This window comes from Ricinus communis, chromosome 8 (genome assembly GCF_019578655.1).
Source record: "Ricinus communis isolate WT05 ecotype wild-type chromosome 8, ASM1957865v1, whole genome shotgun sequence".
NCBI lineage: Eukaryota > Viridiplantae > Streptophyta > Magnoliopsida > Malpighiales > Euphorbiaceae > Ricinus > Ricinus communis.
In genome coordinates, this window is record NC_063263.1 from 17,768,290 (window position 1) to 17,794,273 (window position 25,984).

The window sequence follows — 25,984 nt, forward strand, 5'->3', positions numbered from 1 at the left end:
AAATTCAAAATCAGCATATATGTCAATTAACTAACTTAATCTTGTTCAGAGCTTAATGCACAGCAGGAATCAAGCCAAAAAATAATTAATTTTTATTTTAACGGTTGAGGGAAAATTATGGGACAGATTTGAATAATTTGATTGTCTTAGATGAGAAACAAAAACAATCCCTCGAGTTTCATTCTTTCTTTTATTCTTTAACACTCATTCTCAAAATTATCATCCTTTACCAATGAATTTCTAAAATTAGTATATGTTACAATTTGACATTAATATATCAATAAGAAATATTTTTATAATAATTTTATGTAGTTATATGCCTCAAGAATTTATAAGCATACTTAAAATTTACTTAAAAGTTGTTTTTTAATTTAACAATAAATTATAAAAGGATATGTTATTTGAAGTCTAAAATAATTAGTTAGCTATTAAATTATTTGAAAACGATTTTTGTATTAAAAATTAAAATTTAATTTGAGAGGTATCGTATAAAATATTAATGATATTAATTGATTTGGCATTAAAAAGAAATAGACAAGATAAAAAAAGTGTCATGTAGAAAAATCACAATATATAAAATTGCATGAATATAAAAGTACATCAAAATTAGTGAATGGTGTTAGTAAGTTCAACAGTAATTTATTAATAGAATAAACCATAAGCTAATTTTTGTTACAAAATTAAGCACTTGCCAATTTTACAAATAAATGAAACGGGAAGGTAGGTTTTTTATATTTACTTTTATATTTATTATTACAAAAATCTTTAATTATATAATTGTCATGAGAGATTCTATTAAAATCAAAAATAAAAAAAATTAAAGGATTAAACTTTATCTACTTTATTTGATAATAGCGATTGCTCTTAGGAAATGGAGATTTTAAGTTCAAACCCCTACTTCTATATTATTTGTGATTTCGCTTGATAGCAAATGTAAGAAAATGATTGTTGTTGTTATATATTTCACAGTCTACTGGCCTTTCTATAGATAAAACAAGAAAAATCAATCATATATATAAAATGAAATACATGCCAAATTAGATTTACATATAATAGGGTAACTATTTGAAACTGCTTTTGGAACTTCAAATGCTAAAATGTTAGTAAATCAATTAATTGGTATTAGACATATATCTTAACATTTGCTTTCAAGTGTCATGGTGTGGAATTAAGCAAACATCTCAAATCCTGCATTATGAGGCACGTTATCCACGACATCGACCTTGTCATATGTGTGCTTTTATCATTTGTATAATTAATTCATTAATGCAGTCAACATATTTAGGATTAAAAAAAATGTTTTTACATGTCAAATATAATAATATCAAATGTAATCAAACATTAACGTTAGGCTTTCTTTTTTTGCTTTCCTCATCACTCATAATTTATCTACTCAGCTACATCGAATTTCCTGGTATTCAGATTGATCTGTATAATTATTTTAGGTCCATTAGCAGTTTCTAGCTATGAATTATAATTATTGAAAACGTGGGTCTAATAGATTCAGATTAATTAACTACTAAAACTAACAACTTGACTTTTTTAATTATGAGACTTTTAATTCGATGATTTAGAAACTTATAAATTTTGGAGTTTTGAGATTTACTCTTTATAAATATAAAAAATTAATAATAACACTGATGCTATGTTTGGTTGAAGTTCATTAAGGCATTCATTTCATTTGAGAAAAATACATGAAAGTGAAAGTAAAATAGAAATAATAAAGTTGAAAGATATATTTTAGTGTTATAAATTATATGGACAAATAATATAGAATGCATTTATATATTATACCTATTTTGGTAAAATTTAATTTAGCTATAACTAATTATATATAAATTTAAATATGTAAAATTCTAAATTAACTTTCACTTTATTCAGAGCACATAAACTTTAGATTTACAATATAAATTTTATATATTTTAACTAAACATAATGTAATACTTAATAGTTGCGAATTTTTAAGTGCAAGTACTAAAAGAATTGGATTTAGATAATCAAATTTATATATAAATAAATAATCTCAAATTGAAATTGAACTTAATAAAAAAGTTTTTTATTCGAATATTATTTTTAATCAGAGATATATATTATATAATTAGATATTTGTAATAATAGAGGTACGACATTTCTTAGATGAATTATTAAGGATATATAAGAGTTTGTTGGTGTATAGTCGAATAGGAAGTTAATCTCATAAGAGATGGAAGTCTGGAAACTACAACCTCAATGTCTAAAAATAGAAGTTTTTACCGATCCAATTAGATCTAAATTAAGTTATATAAGAGTTTGTTAGTGTATATTCGAATATATGAAAGGTTCTATTTCTAAGTTCAACTAGAACTCGAGGACACATAAGAAAGTAGTGAAAATTGAGCCGCCCAATATCTGTAATATAATATGTAATGTGATAATCAAACACTTACACCACACATGTCCTTCACAATTGAAACAAAACGAGCCAAAAGGAGCCCTATGTTTAGCAAATGTGAAACCGAAGGTTTCCTAGAAGCCTATAAAAAAAACCCACGTGGCATTATCAGTTATGGGTTTAAGTAGCAATTTGCCCCCTGAAGTTGTAAGTCAGGTCCAATTAAATCCAAATCGAAACTCATAGCTCAATTATCCCGCATATATCATAAAATGCTCAATTTATTCTAATTTTAAGCAAGTGCATCTCATACTCAGTGGGCAAGTGAACTGTATTAAGAAAAATAGTTACTTTTTTCATAAAATCTTTTTTTTTTTGGCAATTTAGTGAATAGTGTTTTTAAAGAAAAGTCTTCATAGAATGAACTAGAAGAAAATTAGATAGAAAAAAGAAATTCACAAGAAATCATATTGCACCAACAAGCTATAGCCATCGCATTAAAAATGAAATTCTTCGGAGAGATGGTTATGGCTATTGTTAATGGGCACATATAGGTGTGGTGTTGGGCAAAGATGGCGACGATTGTTGCATGAGATGGTGAGGCGATGGGTTTAGTGAGGTGACTGCTGTTGTGTTCCTGCACTATGGCGACGGTGATGGCGACGACGATGACTTCTGTGCAATGATAACGACAACAGTGAGATGGCAATTTTTTGTGTTATGGCTCCATCTTGGAGACAAAAATGTACATCAATCTTTCTAATATTCTAAGACATGAGTTTCTCCATATTATGATTTTTTTTTAATTTGCAATTTGAGTGTTTGAAGGATTTAAAAAAAAAAAAGAATATCTGGAGAGATTAAGAGAATCAGAAGAAAATTGATATTATTTTTTAAAAAACTACTATTATAAAATAATTTATTTAATTTTTTTATTATATTACACATGCATTGCTAAAATTAGAGTAAGAGATGTCTAAATTGTCAAATGTACCATAATTTTTTCAATTTAGAATTAAGTGGACTTAACTTACAAGTTCATGGAGCAAATTGCTACTTGTTCTAACATTTGTTACGTGTCTCTTAATTTTTATTTATTTTTATTGAATAGTCTCTTAAATTTCTCTGATATCTCTTGTTTCCTTTTTATACTGAAAAGGAGCCCCCTGGATGATTGCAGTCTTCATTTTCATAAACCCCCCCAACTCAATTATTCTTTAGATAATAAATTAATTTCTATAGAATCAATCAAAGCAATGCATAAATTACTCACAAAGTGACAACTACTTTTGTTCCCTTGGGCCCTTGACTTCCTTAAACATCAGGTCACATCCCAACAACTTAAAATATACAGTCTCCTTGTAGCTTCTTGTGTGAATTTAGGAATCCCACCCACAAATTATGCTTCTTAGCTATGCAGGGAGGAACTCATAATTTCAAATTAAAAAGACTAAAAATACCATTTTTATTATAAAAAAAAATATTTGTATAAAATAGGTCAAATACTTATTTCTAGATTAAATTTATTGAAAATTTTACATTATATTTACAATGTTTTTCACTAAACAAGAAGGGAAATTATAATATTGCTTCACTATTGTTTGGAGCCCACATCTTTCCATATCAAGGACTCTTTTAGTTTAATCAGTTAATTTTTAGTTATAAAATTGCTAATATATATATATATATATATATATGTGATTTTTCATTAGGTAATACAAAAACCGTATGTAAATTTTTAATCTATGTATAAATTACAACCTAAAATTATAAAATATTTAGATCTAAACTCATATTTTTGAAGTTACAATCTAAGATATAAATTATTTGTCCATTTATGATTAGGAAATTTCCCAATTAAATTTCTTAATTAGTTTGAATGTATCACTTTTAATTAAAGTAAACATGTCCCTATCATCTGGATCATAGTTTATAATTACTGTGTTTCCAAATATTTATTTATTTAAATAAAAATTTTAAGTTATTTTTCTCCCATCAACTATACTAAATTTCCCAATCTAATATCTATATTTAATTTAATTTAATTAATCTAAGGGTGTTTCGGTGATTCAAATTTGAGACTCTGGAATCCTTAGTATGGCTAATCTCATCTATACACTAGTCAAAATGTATTTTGAGTTTATTATTAAACTTAGGTGATAATAATGCAATGTGGACATCATATATATAACTAATTAAAAACGTTATCCTTAGTTCTGTGGTATGAAATTGTTTATGTTAGGAATGAGGGAAACCCATATGGAATAAGACTAAGGGTAGGTTTATATATTTTGTATTTTAGTTTATTTTATTTTAGAAGTGATTAAGGATTGAGGTTAATGGAAAGATTAAGGAAGCATAGGGTGTGAAAGGAGGAAGCTTACACTCGAGTTAAATGGACCGCGTGGATTCTATAGTAAGACTTGGGTGCTCGCCATCCACGTTTCCACTGTATCTTCTCCTTCCTTTCTTTCTCTTTAACCTCTTGCTTCCTTTCTCACTTCACCCTTTTCTACTTTCAACAGTTGATCCACCGTCCACGCGCTTTCCCACCATCTGGATTTCACCTTCCACAAATTTGAGAAATGAGAAAATCAAATTCTTTTAATCAATAATAATAATAATAATAGTAATAGTAAGTTTACTTGTCTTTGTTCTTTTCTTTTTTCGACATTCAATTTATGAGTTTTATTCATTGATAAAGAAACTATTATAACTTGCAAAACATAAATTGAAAAATATGTTAACTCATTTTATGATTATAATTTAATATTTTTTAATAAATATAAAATAATTATAGTTAAAATGTATTAGTTTTGTTCTATTCTATTTTGTAATACTGTTTAGTTAAATAGCTCGAAAAATAATTTTTAGATATATGTACTAATATATATTCTAAATAAATATAGATTTAATATATTATAACAACTTTTATGTATTTATTTATTTAAATTAGAAAATTATGAAATCTAAAATTAATTTATCTCTTCAATTGATTTAATAAGAGAATTGAAACCTTCACATTATGTTTCTACATTAAGAAATTATTTGTGTTAACTTTGAAAAGTAATTTTAAAAATAACAAATTGAATAGTTTATTTAATATTTTACTCATTTTATATTATCATCTTTTTTAAATTAAAATATTTTAATTATTTATTATTTTATCTAATATAATATAAAATCTTTCTATTTTATCATTGTATTGGAAGATGTAATAAATCTTACAATATCTACATATAGTAATTTAATTTAATTAAGTTAATATTTCTCTATAATTAAATTTATAAATAAAATATTTAATTCAAGTGTACTATTAAAAAAATAATAGTTAGTATAAAATGAAGAAAATATAAATTTTACTAATTTCTAAATAATACAATAATAAATAATTTTAATTTATTTTTATATTATATTTGATTAAAATTTATTAAAAATATATTTAATTTTAAAAAAGTAAAAATAATTAAAATAAATGATAAAATTAAAATAGATAATTTTTTTATAGAATATATTAATAAATTAATAAAAATTCATTAAAAATTTTATTTATTTTATCGAATTTAATTTACACAAATTTAAACATGTAAAATTTTAAATTAACTTTCACTTCATTTAAAATATATAAATCTTAAATTTATAATTAAATTTTATAATTTTTATATAGAAAATAAACATATTTATATATAAAAAGATATTATTATATCATGCTCCCTAGAAATTAAATAAATTTGGTTGCTCTTGAAACCTTCACCCGTCAAATTTAACACAAACTGACGCGCCCTGAGAAAGTACACAAAAACAATCTCCACAGGTAGTACATGTGTAATATGTTTCTAGAATTGTCAGGTAATCAGGAAGACTTCCACTCGCTCACTCCAAGAGACTGTTCGCTTTTCAGCAACGCGGTCACGTAAACGTATTGATTACGGCGGCTATTATTACCCCTGAAGTTTTTCACTATTTACACAAAAAACCATCAGTCTCCACTTTCTTATCCCACAAGAATCGGAGGGCAAATATGACACTTCAAATACGTCACTGCTTACCACCTCGATGCCTATAAATACACCCCCACTCCGCTCTCTTGCTTTCCATCTCATAAATTCAACACCAAAAAGTCTTCACTTTCACATCTTTCTTATTCGCTTTCATTCCCTTAGATTCAGCTTACAGATATATAGTTTGAGCTTAAGGTATTCTTCTTTGTATAAACTTAAATATGAAGAGAGACAGAGAAGAGGCTGTAATTGACATGGCTAATTGCTTGATGCTACTCTCTAAAGTTGGGCAAACAGAGTTGGAAGATTCAAAACCAGGTCGTTTATTTGCATGCAAGACCTGTAACAGGAGATTCTCGTCGTTTCAGGCGTTAGGAGGACACCGTGCAAGCCACAAGAAGCCTAAACTAATCGGAGATGACTTGCTGAAGTTACCCAGTTCGCCCCCAAAGCCGAAAACTCACGAGTGCTCTATTTGTGGCCTTGAGTTCGCCATCGGTCAAGCTCTTGGCGGCCACATGAGGAGACACAGGGGTAATACGGGTGGTGGTGGTGGTGATGGGGTGGTGACTCGAGCTTTGTTACCCGTGCCGGTAATGAAGAAATCCAATTCTAGTAAGAGAGTTTTGTGCTTGGATTTGAACTTGACGCCAGTGGAGAATTATGACTTGACATTGCAGTTAGGAAAGGTGCTGTTTTGAGTTTTATGATCTAGGGTTCTTGAACATAGAATTTGTTTGGCTTTCTTTTTTTCTTTTAGATTAGTTGGTTGCTTTAGAATTTTTGTGTTCAGATTTATTCATTTGTTTTAATATACAGAAGAGATTACTATTTCATACAATTCCTTTTCTGTGGACATCTTTTTTTAGATAGCTTATTATGATTTGTGATCCTTTCCAGGAAAGATTTTGTATGTTCCAATTTCAGTCAAAATTTGGCACCTAAATACATTTATTACTCTAGCATATGACTAGAACGAAATCACAATTTCATGATTTATAAATATGGAATGTTAACCGAAAAAGAAAATAGGAAAAATTTATTCTACCTCAACCAAGTGCTTACATAAACATATTTGTTACTCTAGCATATGGATGTACATAAATTGCATTTTTACTAATGAAAAATAGATAATTCTCATTCTACTTGTAACTTGCTTAGTATATAGTTACTCCCCATAGATAAATGGGCAGGCAGGCAGGCAGTCATTCCTTGCTCAGATTTGGATCTTTGCTAGAATTCAGGTGTTAGTATTATAGCTTGTACAAGAAATTTCAGTATTCATAGTCATCTAGCTTTATCAGACATATCTATCAGTCATACAAATCAATGAGTTAAACTGGGTTCTGATTTTAGTTAAGCTTGCCTTTTTACCGTATAACTTTCAAATAATTAACTTATGTTGCCCCCAACTCCTTTCTTTTTTTTTTTCTCTTCACTCTAAAATTTCTTATCTTGAGCCCCTATTGCTAAATTTTTGTGACTCCCTCCATGCTTTTGAGTAAGGACTCTAGGTGTGGTTTTATTTTATTTTATTACACCATTAACTGTTTTGGAGATTGAATTTCAAACATAGTCTGATCGCTCTAAAATCAATTTTTTCGGACAAATAATAAATTATAATATTTTGTAGTCATATCAAATTATTTAAAATTCATTGAGATTTACTAGAACTAAAACTATTTTTCTCTCTTTGATTTTTTTATCTACAAACTCTATAAAAATTAACATGGCTAGTATTAGATGAAAGCTAAGTTGTTAAGGAGTGAAATGGTGGTGGAATCGCAACCAATTAACACTAAATAAATGAACTAAATAACTATTTAATTAATAATATTAGTGAATTTTGATGCAAATTGTTAACTTTTTAATTTTTAGAATACTAAAATATAATTAAAAAAACCCACATGATCTCTTGTGTCAAAAAAATTAAATCACAAGTTTAATTTTATACCTTTTCTTGAATTTTTATTAAAGTAACCCAATTTAGATCGGCCTTGTTTCATCTAATTAGGTTAAATCACCAACTCTAAGCTTTAGAAATTAAATTAATTTATATTAATCATCAATATATAGTAGGCAACTTTACAAGACTAAAAAATGGATTCCACAAACATTTTTAAACGAAATCAATTACATATAAATTAGGTTACTTTAGAAATTGAAGATTTAGTATCATAAAGAGATTTAAATTCCATTAAATGGAGATTCAAATATTTACATACAAACAGAAAAAGCAATACACTGCGAGGAACACACGTAATTAAATCTGAGGTTTTATTTAATAATAAGACATGATTGGGAGAGAGGTGAAGAAAGAAAAGGAAATAGAAAGATAGAAACAGGTAGTGGGATTGTTTAATAAATAGATTAATATTTAATTATTATTTTATATGACATATTATGAATCATACTTTTTTTATTAAATTATACATAGATGAGCGATATTAATTTTAATAAGTTTTACGTGTAAATAAAAATTTAATTTATTATTATAAATTAAAATAATATGATTAAAACAATAAATAATAATTATGCAATATAAGAACACAACAAAAATAAAGCTTGTATCTCACATTCAATGTAGACTTAACATTTAAGAAAACTACTTGTTCAAATATTTGTTGGCGGTTCATACTTTTATGCATACACGTACTGCTGCGGCATTAAAGTAAAGAAAAAATCTCAGTGAGACATGATATATTTTATATATAAAATTAATATAAATTTATCAATTTTAGATAAAGTTTACATTCGACTATGTATTTTTTTAAGACCTATTTAAGCTTTATAAAAATTTAATTTTTTCAATAAATTTAAAAATATTTTTTTATTAAGATCTCTTCAATTAATTTAATTCGATTTTAAAATTATAAAATAAATGTATTAATATTTTATAATAAACTAGATTTAGTTAAAAATTTATATTTGTCCAGATTGGATCGAATATAAATTTAAATATTTAAATCTGGTCAAATTTAATTTAAGATTTAAATAAATTTAATTAGGGTAATATACATATCAAATCTAATTAAATTTTTTATTTTAATTTTAAAAATTAAGTGGGACCAAAATATATAAAGGGAACGACAATCATTTGTCTCGCAAGAAACGATAAAAACTAATAAACGAATCGTTTTTTTTTTTTTGAACGAATTGATAGACAACATTAAGCAACTAAAATTTATTGATTGCTGCAATTCTCGATATCAGTTTTCAATTATTGATTAAGCGAATTTTAATTTTAATCTCTATATATAAATTTTAATTTTTATTCAAAATTATTGATAGGTGTAAAATCTAATTATCATTGGATCAAAAATTATATATTAAATATTATAAAAAATAATTAATTATATATTATCTAAAATGAAAAATTTTGTTAATTTATTAATTAATACTTATATAGATTAATGTAATTAAAGTTTTTATATTCCTTAAAGTCTAATAATAATAAAATTAATACATATAACAAAAATTTAGTAAATATTACAATTAATAATGTCATACCTCATCTAATATTTTATCTTTTTCTTTGCAATAATAAAATTTAATCAGAAAAATTTGATCCTAATACTATGAATTATGTCGCTCTTTAAGTTTGTATTTTATATATTAATTTATTATTAGTTAATTTTAATATTTAGTTTTTAAATTAAAAATACATATTTAATTTCTAAACTAATAAAATATTTATAATTGATGCAATATTAATAAATTGTACAATAGATAATACACGTAAATCTATATATGTAATATATTAAAATATAATTTTTTTTAACTAACATGAAAATTATATGATATATGTATCTAGTTTTGACATAGAGACATTGATATGTAACTTTATGCATTTATTTAAATTATTATTTCTTACACAAATTATTATATTAATTTGATAATTAATATATTATATTTTTAATAACTCTAATATTAGAAAAGTATAACATTAATTAATAAATTATTTTTTAATTAAATAACAAATAAAATTTAATTTGACTGTTGACTTTATTATTTGAGTTCAATTTAACCATTTTTAAAATTTATGGACATTTTAATCTAAATCCTTACATATTTAGTTCCAATTAATCTTATTCTTTATAAAAATTGGAGAATGAATTACACTCTCTCTAGAAAGAGAGTAGATATAATAAAAAATAAAAAATATTAATTTTACATTAAATTAATTATTTATATTAATATATATATATATATATAATAAGAAAATAAAGATTGCTACTTTTTAGTGTTTTTAATGTATCTTTTTTAATAAAGACAGTAAAAAAGACAATTACAGTAGTGATATACCGAGAGCATTAAAAATAAGAGCGATTTCAATGAAAATAATGATGATAACTACTTATTGTTTAGTTATATTAATTATACTAAGATTATAAAATAATTTTCAAATATTATTATAAATTCTTTAATTATTTTCTATTTTCTTAAGTAATTCTCACTCACTTTTTTTGTAAAAAAGAATTTAATTTAAATCAAATATACAAAGATTTTATGCTGAAAAAGTTCATAAATTTGAAAAAGAACTTAATTGAACCTAGGTAACAAGGTTAGTAGCTAAATTCAACTTTATTCCATTAAATAATAATTATTAATTTTAATTAAAAATTGTTATTTTAAAAATAAAAAAAAAAATCTATATATTTGAACTAAAAAAGTTTACAATCCAAGTAGTAGTAATGGCTAAGGACTAATATAGATTTAAATTAGAGATCCAAACTACAAATTGAATCATATTTAATAAAATCTGGCAACTCTTAAAGAAGATCATGACTAAAAAAAGAGCCCAGTTGAAAAACCATGCTCTGTTTCTCCCCATCTCTGGAGTCTCCATGTTGTAGAGAATCCACAGAATTCCAGTTCCACGGTGACAAGAATGAGTTATCAAATTCCAGAAAAGAAGTGAGCCGCAAATAGTCTACAGTGGTCGTCTCATGATGACCACCACCACTACTCTGCTTCGGCATTACTTGATATTGGACATGCGCTCGTGGATGCTGCTGCTGCTGTCGATGATGATGGCAGTGATGCCTACGAGCATCATTTCGCTGCGCCTTTGCTTGATGTTGCAATCGTTGGGATTGTTTCATGACCCCTGCAATGATCCTTAATAGGATTAAAATGTTGGGTAATATCATATACATACGTTGGCTCATTAAAATGTTTCGAGTGAAATGAATATTATATGTGTGGCAGTTAGTTTGGAGTATATGTTAAGGATAGGGATAACATTGGTGAAGCTTCTAAACGAAAATGTGAAGAAACTTAGTTCAACGAGGATGAGAAAGAGAACATAATAACATCACACTGACTTGTATTTACTTTAATTGCAAATGCTACGCAATCAAGTTGTGCCAAATCAGCTCGTAATTCGAAAATAAATTTATTTTTTATTTAACAAAAGAAAAAAAGAGAAAAATTTCTTAGTAGTTCAGTTTCAAAATTAATATATATTTGTTTCCCAATACCAAACTCATTTATGTGATTCTAATGTAGTGTAATTCACCGACTCAAATACGTGATGCGGTATACTATTTATTTTATTGATTTAAATACTTAAAGTAGTGTAGTAATTGTTTCTCTGATTAACTATCTAAGGCAATGCAGTAAAAGATCATTATAGATGGATGTTGATGAGTAAGTACATATTTATTTCACTAACTTAAATAATTGAGGCGGTATAATAATCATATCAGATAACCAAGATAATACGATGAGAAATCAATACGCATGAATATTGTTGAGTTAGCACATATTTATTTCACCGACTCAGATACTTAAGACGGTGCAGTATATATCTAAGACGATGCAATAAAGAAACTGAGGAAAACATGGAAAATGAGAAGAAACTAAGATGTTTCGGGAGGAATACATGACAAGAATTATGACATTGCAGAAAGCTAATAGCTTCACGAAATTGAAGAATTTTATTGTATCATTTTTATGGTAACAACTTTACGTGTTTAACTATTTAAGAAGTTTGAGAGTTTGATGGTACTATTTTCTTAAAGTAGTCTAACATGTTTAATTACTTCAAATAAGTTGTTTAATTACTTCAAATAAGTTGTTATATCAAGGTGGTGGATTGAAGGCATTTCTCAGAGACATAATTATGAAACTGAGGAAGTTTATAAATTAAAAAGCTCACTTCAAGTTTTGGAACCAACAATCATATCAACAATATTTAATAATATTTTCCTGGTAATACCATAATTTAGTTCTTTTTTCAATTTTTTCTTACTTTCTCAATTTTCTTAGCTTAAATATATTTCAGTATTCATAAAAACATTTTCTTAGTTTAATTTTCTTAACTTTCACTTTATTAGTTTTATTTCATCAACTCTTAGTTGCATTTTTTTAGCTTAAATAACAGTCATTTTATTTAAATTTTATAAATTTTTTAAGAATATAATTAAGAATCTAAAAAATTTTAGATCCCTTAAGTTATTTTTTACAATCATTTGATAGAAGTTAGATTGGAACAAAAATTAATTTATTGTTCACTAAATATATTAATCTTTGAAGTAATTCATTGGAAACTATTACATGTAAAGGGCTAAAATATTATACTTATTTTGTTACCCGCAAAAGCCCCATCCTAGGAACTAGCCTATTCATATATTATTTGTAAAGTAAATTCACTCATTACTAAAGGAAACTCCTTTGTTTTTACATAAAATAAGTAGGTCATAATGTCGCAAAAGAAAAAGGAAAAAAGATGAAATATCATGACCTAAATATCTCTTTTGTCCTGATTAAAAAATTCTAATATCTCTTCATATGCTCAAATTACTTTACGATCCTTTCACACAGAAAGAGATACATCACAAATCTAAAAGCAAGCTGGAGTAATTAGTTAATTCAATGCATATTATTAAGGTAAGGTAATCGTATTATTATTATTATTATTATTATTATTATTATTATGTACCTCTATCTGGAAACTTTTTGTCTAAATATTCCCTCTCAAATTCTCCATATCACTCAAAATAAAATATTGAGGTTATAAATGTCATTTTGGACATGAAACGGTTGTAAACCTTGACTTTTTGAACTATTAAAGCCTGATTATCTGAGCCCATTAATCTATTGAAGCCTGGCCCAGTTTATCATATTACAGAACACGTGTGCGTCCCTGATGAAAGAAACCGTGAATTCTGATATCATGCAGGTTTTGTTTTTTGGTCCCATTTCTTTTTTATATTCCTTTTCACGGGCAAAAATCAAGTGCTCCACCTCACACCCTACATCCCTTCTTCTTCCTCTTTTTTTTTTTTTTTAACGTTATATTTTTTTCCTCCTATCAATTCCCGCCGTCGCCGTTGCCGTTGCTGTTGTCGCTGCCGTTGCCGTTCCCGTTGATTGCCTTAAAAACTCACCCCTCTACCACCGGCTACCAATGATCCTATCTGTTTTCTGATCATCGTGAAAAGTAAAACTAAAACCTGGTTCCCTTTTAGTCTCCATTTCTAGGGTTATAGTTTACTGTACTTTGGGGCTCGGTGTGATTTTAATTTACTTTATTGTAATTCTTGGAAATTCCTATTCTTTTAATGGTTAGTTTTAGTTTCTCTAATTTTTATTTCTGACTTACAGATACAGGTGAATTTTGAATTTCCAAATGACATAAGAAAAGTAAAGTAGAAACTGTTGGAGAAGCAAAATGGTATGTTCTAGATTCTTCTCTCAACCCTTTTCTTTTTTCGTTCTTTTCTTTATTTATTATTATTTTTGCTTGGGGTCCACAATTTTATTCTTAAAAACTTCTCATCTACTTTCATTGAAATTTTAGTAGAAAAAAAGTGCTGGGATTTCTAATTTAGCTGTTGAATGGTTTTGGTTTTCACTGAGCTACTAGTTAAGAAATCGGGTCTTTTTTTTTTCTTTTTCAATTTTGGGGTTCAATTCAATTGATTCTTGAAAGTGCATGATATTGTCAGGGTTGAGGGAGAGTTGCTAATTATGCTAAGTTTGGTTAGGTTCCTAGGGGAAAGGTAGTGTGAATTTTGAGAATGACTGCATTAGTTAATCTTGGTTGATTTGATTGTTCATCTGACTTGTAGTTTGAGTTCACGGCTTGATAGAATTGTGCATGTCAAATAGTTTAAACTAAAAAAGTTTTATGCTTTCATTTTTTTGTTTGAATAGTAGAGCGATATGGCTGTTTGGAATTGTGGTTTTGGTGTTTGAAATTGTTTTAAGTTTAGTATTATTAATAGAATTTAGAAATTGACATACACTGTTTTAGGAGATGTTGGAATGATTGTTTCGGTGACATCATAGAATTATTAGTTCTGGAGTGGAAGGGTTAAATATGGATGAGATTGAGTTTTTCTTCTTTTCTTTTCTTTTCTTTCCTGGTTGAGCAATTGTTCAAACCTTTTGTGCCCTTTTTTGATATCCTCCTGCATTTACGTGTCTGCATATATGGGCACTCATATGTGGAAGGAAGCAACTTATGACCTAATTTCTGCCAGTCTTTTCAGAACAAGGGTTTTTGGATTGGAAAGGGTGATGACGAGAATTCACAATATGATAATCCTTCAAGAATTGAACCTAAACGGTCACACCAGTGGTTTGTAGATGCAGCGCAACCTGAGTTGTTTCCAAACAAGAAGCAAGCACTCCAAACTCCGAACACCATAACAAGTTCAGGAATTTCCAGTGCAAATGTTCCTTCTTGGAATAACCCTTCTACTTTTCAGTCAATTCCAAACCAATTTATTCACCGTTTATTTGGACCTGACACAACGAGTTCTGTCAATTATGCTGAAAGAACCATCTGTCCTGAAACAGATGACTCGAATGCATCTGTTAGTCTGTCTATATCTCATTGTATGGAAGATCCTGAATGTCTTAGCTATAGTGGCTTTAGAAAAGTTAAAGTTAATCAAGTGAAAGATTCAGAAAATTGTATTCTTGATCTGAAGGGACACAGTTTTATTAACGAAAATAACAGCGACATCCCTACAGATCAGGCCTTTAATAGGGAAAATGAAAGTAGTTTTATATCTATTGGAGATGCCCATATTGTAGCAACATGTCCTACTTACATTAAAGGAGATGATAATGCCATCTCAATAAGTGATGCCTATGGTAAGGAGGAAGGCAACATGATATCTTTTGGGGAATTTCATGATGCACATGATATGATAGCTGTGGGGAGGCCCATCAGCAGTTATGCTCAATCATATGATGAATCCTCAGTTCAAACCCCAGAAGCAGTTCAGCAAAAAGAGTTTGATGCATCAGATGCCCATGCAACTGCAAGTAACACCAGGGTTGCCAAGTCAAAAACTGAATCTGTTTCCAGGAACAAACCTGAAGTAAAAACTGGGCGAAAAGAAGCTCCAAATAGCTTTCCTTCAAATGTAAGAAGTTTAATTTCGACAGGTATGCTGGATGGGGTTCCTGTAAAGTACATTGCCTTGTCACGGGAGGTAACTTCCCTTTATACCCCTTTCACTGATCAATTTGTTTATTGGATTTGATCTTTATTGATATTATGTGTTCCATGTAACAAGGAGCTTCGAGGTGTTATAAAAGGTTCTGGCTATCTTTGCAGTTGTCAATCATGTAATTATTCCAAGGTGAGTCACTTGACTGTTAGCTTTGCCTGGATAAACACTTCCCACAGATCTGACGTGTTCTATTTTTTGCATGTAAGGTGCTGAATGCATATGAGTTTGAACGCCACGCTGGCTGCAAGACAAAACATCCAAACAATCATATATACTTTGAGAATGGAAAGACAATTTATCAGATTGTACAAGAACTGAGGAGTACTCCTGAAAGCATGTTGTTTGATGTAATCCAAACTGTGTTTGGTGCACCAATTAATCAGAAGTCCTTTCGCATATGGAAAGGTAAATTCTATATTACGAACTCTTTTTAGGATTTTAACACTCATAGCACACCTGTACAAGGGTATTGCAAACACAGTAAAGTCTTGACTAGAAGTGTATACAGAGTTTCAGAAACAGCCAAATATTGTGTACGTCATTGTATATGCACTCACACACAGGTGCCTTTTTGTTTTTTGTTTTTCTTTTTGTCTTTTGTTTCCTTCCAGCGGAGAAAGGAGGGGACGGGGCTGCATTCAAGTTATAGACATTTTTGCTATTTACTAGTTTGATAATTATGCTAGCAACAGGCCCTGACTGCTTGTCTAATTTTGTACTTTTGTTTGACAGAATCATTTCAAGCAGCAACTCGGGAGCTTCAGCGCATCTATGGAAAAGAGGAATTAAATTTGTAAAAAGGAGTATTCTGCCCCAAATTGTATTATAAAATATCATCTGTGATGTGCATAGAAATATTATGTAATGCCATAGCTTTTTGGATAGGCAATTGCGTGCGTTTACATGTTAATATGTAGTTCATGTGCAATTCGGATTTCTGATTGCCGTGGATTATCAACTATCTTGTTAAGCATGGGCAGAATATAACTAAGGGAACCACAAGAAATATTATGATTGCAATGTAAATATTTTTGTTATGAAATTGACACCTACGGTGGCATTTTTTTTTTTTTTTTTTATGACCTTTGTGGTAAATTGGCATTCAAACTGGGGAATAAGAGCATGAAATCCATATAGTTGGATCATGGTGAGCTCCATTTCTTTGGTGGTGTTGGCCGTTCCTGAATTGGACTACTGAACTAATAAGGGACCGCTATGAGAAGATGCATTCAGGGTTATGAAGCGAAGATCCAATCTCAGTTGCTTAGGCGTGTTTTAAAAAGAACGTTGAGGGGATGATCATGATGGGCAATGAAACTGTTTCAACAAGTAGGTATCAATCAAATTCTGAAATTTCTTCGGCTTAGCAGATGGCAAGTCCTGAAATCTGTAATTTGACTCCACCTTCCACATACGCCCCCCTATTTTCATCATATGCACTGTATGCAAAGATAGGCCTACGCTAAAACATAAGGACATAATAACATCTTAAACTCTGACCAATTGGCCTTTTCCTGCTGTCATGCAATTTTAATATCCCCTACTAATATCTTTAGTAATTGTCTTCTTTTTTTTTTTTTTTACATTACAAAGAAACTAACGTTTAACAACGTCTCGGGCATAAGTCTTGAGCAAAGAAAAAAATAGGCAACCAACTAAAAAGTGCCACATGACGCACAATTGTTAACTTCAAAATGCATTTTTCTAGTAATAAACTGCCTTTCACACACTAAAACAAGATTGAAAAGAATATGATAAAAAAGAAGAATTACAAGCACCCATCTTCCTGTCATCAGAATTAGTTTTCTTTCCCTTCCTTTTCAGACAAAAATTGTCACCTGCAATTAGTGCATCACTAAATAATAATTTGCTCTTAAGATCCACAACATGCCGACTTTTGCGCAGCTTGACCAGCCCCACCTGCCTGGTCTGGTTGATTGATCTTGAGTGTTGTTGACTGCAAAAGAGAACGAAATTCTCAATAATTAGAACTTCCCTTTCTTTCTCATTTTAAAACTCTTGCTTCAGAACAGTCTCAGGAAATTCAAATACCTCAGTCCTCGAGTCTGTATCAGCAAGCCTTTGTTTAATATCCCTTGCTATTGAAAAGAAAACTTGCTCAACATTTAGATTTGTCTTTGCACTCTGCAATAAATATATTTGCATAAACACCAACAATTATCCAATTACATTCAATATCTACAAGTGTTACTTACAGTTTCGAAAAACTTGATTCCATACTCATCGGCAAGTGCTTGGCCCTTAGATGTTGGCACAGCCTAAGAAACATCAAGATAACAGTGATGAGAGACATGAACTTCAAAGCAATCCAAGGGAGGAGTGTACATATAAAGAGACAGAGGGATTTACAGCTTAATTTATAGATTTAATTAGGACACCCGGATTTGTTCCCTAAGGAAAGTTTTCTTTATTGAGAGCAGTCAGTGGAGAAATTTAATAAACTTTGCCCGTGCAAGTTGAAAATATACAAGAACAATATCGAAAAGGCAATTACAAGTCATTTAAACAATCATGTCAAAGACATAGTACAATACCCTTTTGCTTTCATCCATGTCAGCCTTGTTTCCCACCAGAATCTTGTTTACATTATCAGAAGCATGCTGTTCAATGTTGCGAATCCAATTTCTGATGTCTGAAAAAGGTGACAAGCCATGTCTATAAGAGCAGAAACTAAAAGGCACACAAATGAAAAGTTCATGTTCAATAATGAGTGCAATTTTCCAACTCTCCACCTGATTGCCAGTGAAACTAGGCTATGCACATGATAATCATTATGCCAGAGCATTACAAAATAACAGCAAAACTAATCGAAACGATACACCAGGATGTAGCAAAATTATTATATATTTGCAGTTCACATAGCTGTCTGAAATTTTAGCAGATAAAGAGAATGGAAACTCACTGTTGAAAGATGATTCATCAGTAACATCATAGACCAACAAAATACCCATGGCTCCACGATAGTAAGCTGTAAAAGGGATAGAAATAGGTAAACAGGGAAAGAGCATATAGAAACACAAATGCACTTGTAAACCAATTGCAGAAACTAACAATGTAAGACAAAACCTTCGAAGAAAAGCACTATAAAACTACAATAACAAATTCTAAAAGCTGAACTACAAGTGGGCCTAACCTAGAAATAAGAGACCATATTAGTCTAGAATGAAGATTAATCCACTTCATTCAAGAACATTCTTCACATGGATGTGGCACTAGGACCAGCACAGACTTACCATGAAAAATAAGCATAAAATATAAAGATGCTAAGCTCCAACCTAAGCATCAGTTTTCTGGGTTTCTCAGATACCAAAATTTAAGGCCTTCACCTAAGTATTTAAGTAAACATGTGCCTCGACAAACAGCGGCCGACCGATTCTCTGAGGGACTAGAGACTTTATACATATCTGGTATTCAAAACATATCAGGCCTCCACTAGTCCTTATATAATCTTTGCTCGTGAAATCATAATTAACCCTCTAAAGCTCTCCCTGATTACCCTCCTTCCCAGAATTATTCCATCTTTCTTCCAACAAGTTTTATTTCCTGAATAACCCCTAACCCCAAAAGGTTCAGATAAGCAAATCCCATTTCCTGTATCAGGGAAAAGCTACCAATTCCAGATTCTCGCATATGCAATGTGCAATACTTGCAACCTCATGAATAGAACTCCTTCGAAAATACCATCTGCAATCTCCCTTTGTTAGATTAAAAGGACAGCACCTGCAGAACAGAATCTTACCAGTTGTAATTGTTCGGAATCGCTCCTGACCAGCTGTATCCCAAATTTGAAGCTTAATTCTTTTGCCATCAAGCTCAATAGTTCTTATCTTAAAATCAATCCTGTATAGGGGAAAGTAAGCTTGGGAGGTTAGAGAATTTCTTTGGAATAGAAAAGAAATATGATGCAGTTTAGTCCCTAGTGTCAGGAAATACAAACCCAATAGTGGTGATAAAACTAGTAGTGAAGGAGCCATCCGAGAAACGCAAAAGAAGACAACTCTTGCCCACACCTGAGAAGTCGAATGATAAGACCAATCAAAATCTTAGTTCAATATCACTTACAGGAATAAATTAATGTTTTTGTTATTATGCCAAGCTAGTGAGAAGGACATAAAATATCCAGTCCAAGAAAGACAACAAAGAGACTCTACAACAAGAAGACCAAATTTAAGATACCAGGCTAGAACTTAAAGGTCTGAGACATACTCCAGCAAAGAGATTAAAATCATAAATTATGCACCAAGCATAAGATTCGAGATAACTAAGCATTGTAAAGCCTCTGAACCAGATTAAACTGATGTATCTATCGCATTTCTGATCAACCTGCACCCCTGACATAGAATGTGTTTTAATTTAATAAATGTTTCTTTTATCACTCAACATTTTTTTGACGAAATAATGAATCTGAAACCAACATTGATAAAAATAACATAAAATCTTATTAAAGCACAAGGACAGAAAATTATGACAAATTACAAGATAGGAATGGTGATCATACAATTCCAGCTTCCCCTTCAAGGCTGCTGGTTACTCATACCAAAATACCAAAGCCTCGGGGGTAAATTTGAAACCACCCTTACCTTGCGGCAATTTTTTAGTATAAAATGGATTGGTAATAGTCAAAAAATGCATATTCTTGGACTTTCACAACAAATATATTTTAAGCCTTGGACCAACCTTTCCGAATTTATTCTTAATCATCTATAAACATAAAAGTCTTGCACGTAATACCATTAATGACTACTTTACCAGTTAACCCTTTGTCGCTGTGGAATTACTAATCAGCTTCATATCTAAAGTATTGATTTAGTTATTGCTTTTGCCTTCTCATTTTCTATTTTATTTCATTTAACACGAGAAATTGGACCAAAAACAGCAAAACAACAAAGTTAAAATTAAAAATTAAAAATTAAAATTAAGAAGTATAAGAATCATCATATCAAACAAAACAAAAAACAAGCGAAAACATTTCTGAGACCTGATTTGCAGAAAAACAAATGACAATATTAATCAAATTCATATTCCTCGTGATTTATCAAAATGCAAATAAATATATCTAACATAAAGCTCGAGAATTAGTTCATAAAAGTTCAATCAGATCTTACACCACGCGATTAATACATCACGGAAAAAAAAATCAAATAAAAAAGAAATGCTTAAACCACATCAAAATATTTTACAAAAAGATCCAATTGATTGTGTGTTATAAATTTATTTTTTTTAAGAAAAAGAAAGAGAATCACTTACCGCTGTCGCCGATCAGAAGGAGCTTTATAAGGTAATCGTAATCGGCTCTAGCTCTCGCCGGTGGAGCAGCCATTGGTTAAAAATAAAATGAAATGGAATAATGATAGAAAAGAAAAAGGCTATTACAAGATAGCAGATCAAGAACAGAAGGAGACTAAAAATATAGAAAGAGATTTTCAGAAGAAAATAATAAAAATAAAAATAAAAAGAGAGCTGTTTTTCTCTCTTTAATTTTTTTTCTTTTTTTTTCTAACCAAATGAGAGACAGTCCTTTTGTTTTGATGAATTCTCCACCTATCAACTCCGATTCTGGTGGTGGGCTTACTAAATTGCGCTGTTTTCTTTTTGCTAAAGTGCGCCTGTCACTCTCCCGCGCACGTTAGCATTATTGAAGCAGGGCTTATTAATTCTATAATATTTATTATTATTATTATTGCTTTTAATCAGATCTCTTAACTTAGTTCAGTAGGGATTTTAGGTTCTTCTAAAAAAAAAAAAGAAAATGAAGGAAACTGCACCTCCAATCATTTGCCGACAAGTTATATTTTATTTGCAGTTTACTAATGAAATTTAAGTTGCGAATATTTATATAAAAAAGTTCTTTAATTTAGATTCTTGAACATAAACATGACCTTTTAATATAATACAATTCTAAATCTTTTATGATTAAATTATTAACTGTTTGTAGCTAATTATTGGTCATTATTGGTTGGGATCTAATGGATGTGGAGTAGAATAGACTTTCTTCATAATTAAATTTACAAATATTTTATACTTGTTTCAGGATTTGGCCCTCAAACTTTACAATTAGGCTCAATCGACACTTCTTTACTCTTTTTTTTATGGCAAGTTTAATTGTTAAATTTATTAAATAGGTTTAATCTAGCCCTTCCTTTTAATAAAAGTAATCTGCACGAGCTATAAACTTAATTTGGCCACTAAACCTTTTGTTTATGCTCAACTTGACCCTTTAAAAAAATTAATTATAATTTATTTAAATATTAAATTTTTTTATATACTTTAAATTTTTATTAGTTGGTTGAGTAAATAAAAAATTAATACCGGTATGGATTTGGCGATGATGCTAAATATCAACCTTTTTTTATTTCTTAAATTGTGTTTATTCTATTGTAATAGTAGATATGATGTGCTTATGAGTGCTAATAGTGATTATATGTTATGTATATTATTTCTTTAATTGGTGGTAGAGGTAATAGTATAGATGATTATAAAGAGTAGAAGATGGTAGTATTAGATTGTAAATTCTCAATTATATTTTTATTTTCTTATAAAAATGGCAATAGCGGTGGTTTTAATCGATTATTTTAAAAAATTTCTATTTAATATTTTAATTTTAACATAAAATATAATAAAGTTTAATTTGGTCTTTTAATATATCGCTCGAGTTCAATTCGGCTCCCAAACTTACGTTCAAGCTTAATTTGATATTTTCTTTTTAGACTTTTATTATATCGCTTCTAATTGATTTGTTTAAAAAATGATTAAACTATCTTAAATTATACTAAAAGTGAAAAAGGCTAAACTGAAACTGACTATAAAGTTCGAAGGTCAAATTAAACTTTATTCATTTATTTAGATATAAATAAAAATAGTGACTTAAAATAAAATGATTTATTTTTTAAAATTAATTATAAAATATAAACTATATTCAAACCATATTTTTGTACATTCTTATCACACACTAAGTAAATATCAACTTCCCATATTTATTATAAGTATTAAAAAAATTAACTATTTTATTATATAACTTCTACTTTATTTTTTTCATAAAAACTTTCACCTTTCAAAAATAATTATTTTTACCATTTAAGTTAGATTTGAAATGTAACTCGGCTCATATTTTTTATAAAATGAAAAGTTTTTTTTGTTCACAACTAATTGTATCCAGCTCATACAAACTCACTAATATTCTTCTTCTTTTCTTTTCTTTCTTTTTCAATTTCTGCCATATTGTTATCTTGGCTAATTTGATGTTAGATGTGAAATGCACTAGTCAAGACTAGCATGTACCAGAATTAGCATTAATCTTCAATTCACATTGACATTTTCATATGTTATTTAACTGTTCAATATCATCATTTTTCTTTTGGGGTTTAGTATCAATGTTTTGTTAACAAAACAGACTTATAAAAGTTGCATAATCTGAGACTAATACTTTATTAGAACTCTAATAATTTTTTTTTTAAAAATGATAATAATAATAATTACGCCATTAAAATATTAGCATATTCCTGGCCTACTTATATTTCCATGACAAATTGCTAGCTATCAGAAGAAGAGGTTTATGTAATTAAACTTTGCCATACGGAATTATCTGATTGGTGATTGCTGTTGCTAGTTGGCGGTACACTGGAAGGAAGACGAACAGGATCTGTTAGTTGGTATGGTTGAGTTGGCATCCCAGTCATATATACTTAATTTAGATTTGTGCTTAAATTATGTCTTTTAACTCATTAAGCATATTATTTCCTTTGAATTGTGTATAGAATATATAACTATTCCTATTGTTTTGATTCTTCCATGAATAACACTGCACAATCTTTATCCAATCAAAACCGACCAGCACATGATTGCTTTGGTTTGCTTAGCTTAGTCTTTTCTTTTTTTTTGATTGAAAAGAGAGAGAAAAGGATTTTAGAATCGAAAATAGCACCTAACCGAACTGTATTTAACCGTAAAATTGGTACAATACGGTATTAGATCCTTTTATGTTTGGTAAGGTATTGGTACTTTCAATTTTAAAATAACCGAGGTTTAGTATGGTACTAGTAATTTATAGATAATCGAATTGAATCGATCCGTGCTCAGCCCTAGTAGGAAGTAAAGAACTTCTATATTGATCTAGAGTTCGTCCTTCAGTACTAACTGCAAATTCAGAGGCTACTGTTGAAGCTTGAATAGCCAATACATCGCATGCAATCTTGGACAAGATAGAATATCTTACTGAATTCACCTTCCACTATGCTAAGATATCGAAATCAATGGTGAATTTTTCTGCAAATTCTTCGAAATACCTATCTAACTCAGATATCTTAGAAAAATTTTGTTGCGCTTCTTTCTCTAAAAAGAATTCATAAATCTCTTCTTCTGTTTCCGTATTACTTGGCTCACTATCATATGCAGATTTCTCTGAGCTCCCTACAACCTCATCCATATATAATTGATCATCAATTATCTTGTATTCATTCACCATCAACTCTAAAGTTGTTTTTACCATTTTTTCCACATTTTTTGCCTCATCTTCACCATAATAAACGGTATACTTAGCTTTCAAGTACTTTAATTTGTACTTAGCTTTCAAGTACTTTAAATCTAATATTATAGTATATATACTAGATTACTAGTATCAATATATCATGTGACATATTAATATATATAACTTAAATTTTTTATAGAGTATAAAGTATATTATAATATTATAGTTATTTTTAATATGTATTATTTTTTATTCGATAACAATTGCTTGAATTATATAAATGATAAATATAAAATAATTTTTTTAAAGAGTATAAAGTATTTTATAATATTATAGTTATTTTTAATATGTATTATTTATATAATATAAATAATTATTAATAAATATATGTAAAAAATTTGGTTCTACGGTTTGGTCCGGATCAGTACAAGACGAATCGGTTCTGGTACGGTTATGGTACAGTTTTTATTAAAGAACCAATACCATACCGTAATAGTAAAAAAATTCGGATCGGTTCAATTCGGTTATAAAAACTTTCGGTTATTCCGGTTATGGTATTTTTCGGTACGATTATTCGGTTCAGACGGGAATCACCGAGATCCATGCTCAGTCCTACATATAACATGTCTTTGAGTCGCTTGAATATGTTTATTGTATCTCTTTTTTATTACTTTCAGATATTTATTTTGGACTATTACAACATAATATTTTATTTACAGTATAATATTAAGACACTCATTTTATTTACAAATAAATTCACATATTTTTGTATTAAACAATAAGTAAATAATATTAATACTGTTTTGAAATAATTTACAGCAAAAAACGTTCATGGAAATAGAAAATATGAAAGAAAAAAAATTGAATAAAATTAGTTAGATGAAATTTATTAGAGCCTTCGAAAACAGTGTCGTATTGGCATGGGCATACTGTCATTTCGTTTTATTTCGGCTTCATATCCCATTACATATTTCAGTAAAATACAGCCTTACCTTTGTCTCGCAGCATAGTGCCCCCTAAAATGATGTTGTGGCGATTAGCATTTCTGCCTTTCCACAATGCCCCTAGGATTGTAATCCAACCGAGTTGAGTTGAGCTGAATATTAACAAATTCAAATTTAATTTGTTTAATTCTGGCAGAGGTTTGAGTTCGGCTCAAGCTCAATTCGAGCTTTTATAATAGAGCTCGAGTTCGAGTCATTTGAAAATAATTAGACTCATAAATATTTCGAGCTCGATTTCCAATTAGTTTCTAAGCATTTTTTAATAATTATGCTAATCAATAGAAACATCTAAAAATATAATAAAAAATAATAAAAGTATTAAATATGGTAAAAAAATAAGAAAAATAAAATTACCATAAAAATAATCAAAATCAACCTCTAAAAATATAACAAGATATATAAAAAGTAAAAATAACTAAAACAATATGAAACTAAAAATAAAGACCATTCACTGCAAAAAAAATTGTAAGAAGATCATACTAAGCATATCATAAGTCTGTGTTAACTTAAAAAAACATATAAACCGTATCTTCTAGCGGCGCTCACCTTTCAATAAATAATATTTATAAAATTTAATATAAATTTTAAAATATAAAATAGTTGAAGTGTGACATAATAAAGTAGCTAAAAGTTTTTTATAATCAAAT

The 25,984-nt window shown here is 28.8% G+C and overlaps 3 protein-coding genes across 4 annotated transcripts; 2 read left to right on the forward strand and 1 right to left on the reverse strand.

Annotated features, from left to right (window-relative positions):
- Window positions 1–6,470: 6,470 nt before the first annotated feature.
- On the forward strand, window positions 6,471–7,213 carry LOC8261609 (zinc finger protein ZAT12). Its single transcript, XM_002533064.4, has one exon. It carries the CDS (start codon window positions 6,594–6,596, stop codon window positions 7,071–7,073), a length of 480 nt encoding a protein of 159 aa, XP_002533110.1. The 5' UTR covers window positions 6,471–6,593; the 3' UTR covers window positions 7,074–7,213.
- Window positions 7,214–13,566: 6,353 nt separating this feature from the next.
- On the forward strand, window positions 13,567–16,890 carry LOC8261608. 2 transcript variants are annotated; one of them, XM_048377857.1, is made up of 6 exons: window positions 13,567–13,819; window positions 13,984–14,053; window positions 14,874–15,827; window positions 15,912–15,977; window positions 16,055–16,253; window positions 16,581–16,890. In XM_048377857.1, the coding sequence occupies exons 2-6, from the start codon at window positions 14,051–14,053 to the stop codon at window positions 16,643–16,645; spliced, it is 1,287 nt and encodes a 428-aa protein (XP_048233814.1). In that variant the 5' UTR covers window positions 13,567–13,819; window positions 13,984–14,050; the 3' UTR covers window positions 16,646–16,890. The 2 variants fall into 2 exon arrangements, with proteins under 2 accessions (XP_048233814.1, XP_048233812.1); XM_048377855.1 differs by having other exon boundaries at window positions 13,568–13,819; window positions 14,865–15,827.
- Window positions 16,891–17,329: 439 nt separating this feature from the next.
- Window positions 17,330–21,401, reverse strand: LOC8261607 (ras-related protein RABE1c). Its single transcript, XM_002533062.4, has 8 exons — window positions 21,117–21,401; window positions 19,807–19,879; window positions 19,609–19,709; window positions 18,772–18,837; window positions 18,404–18,501; window positions 18,065–18,127; window positions 17,901–17,993; window positions 17,330–17,805 (listed from the first exon to the last, which is right to left on the reverse strand). Exons 1-8 carry the CDS (start codon window positions 21,187–21,189, stop codon window positions 17,722–17,724), a joined length of 651 nt encoding a protein of 216 aa, XP_002533108.1. The 5' UTR covers window positions 21,190–21,401; the 3' UTR covers window positions 17,330–17,721.
- Between the last annotated feature and the right edge of the window lie 4,583 nt (window positions 21,402–25,984).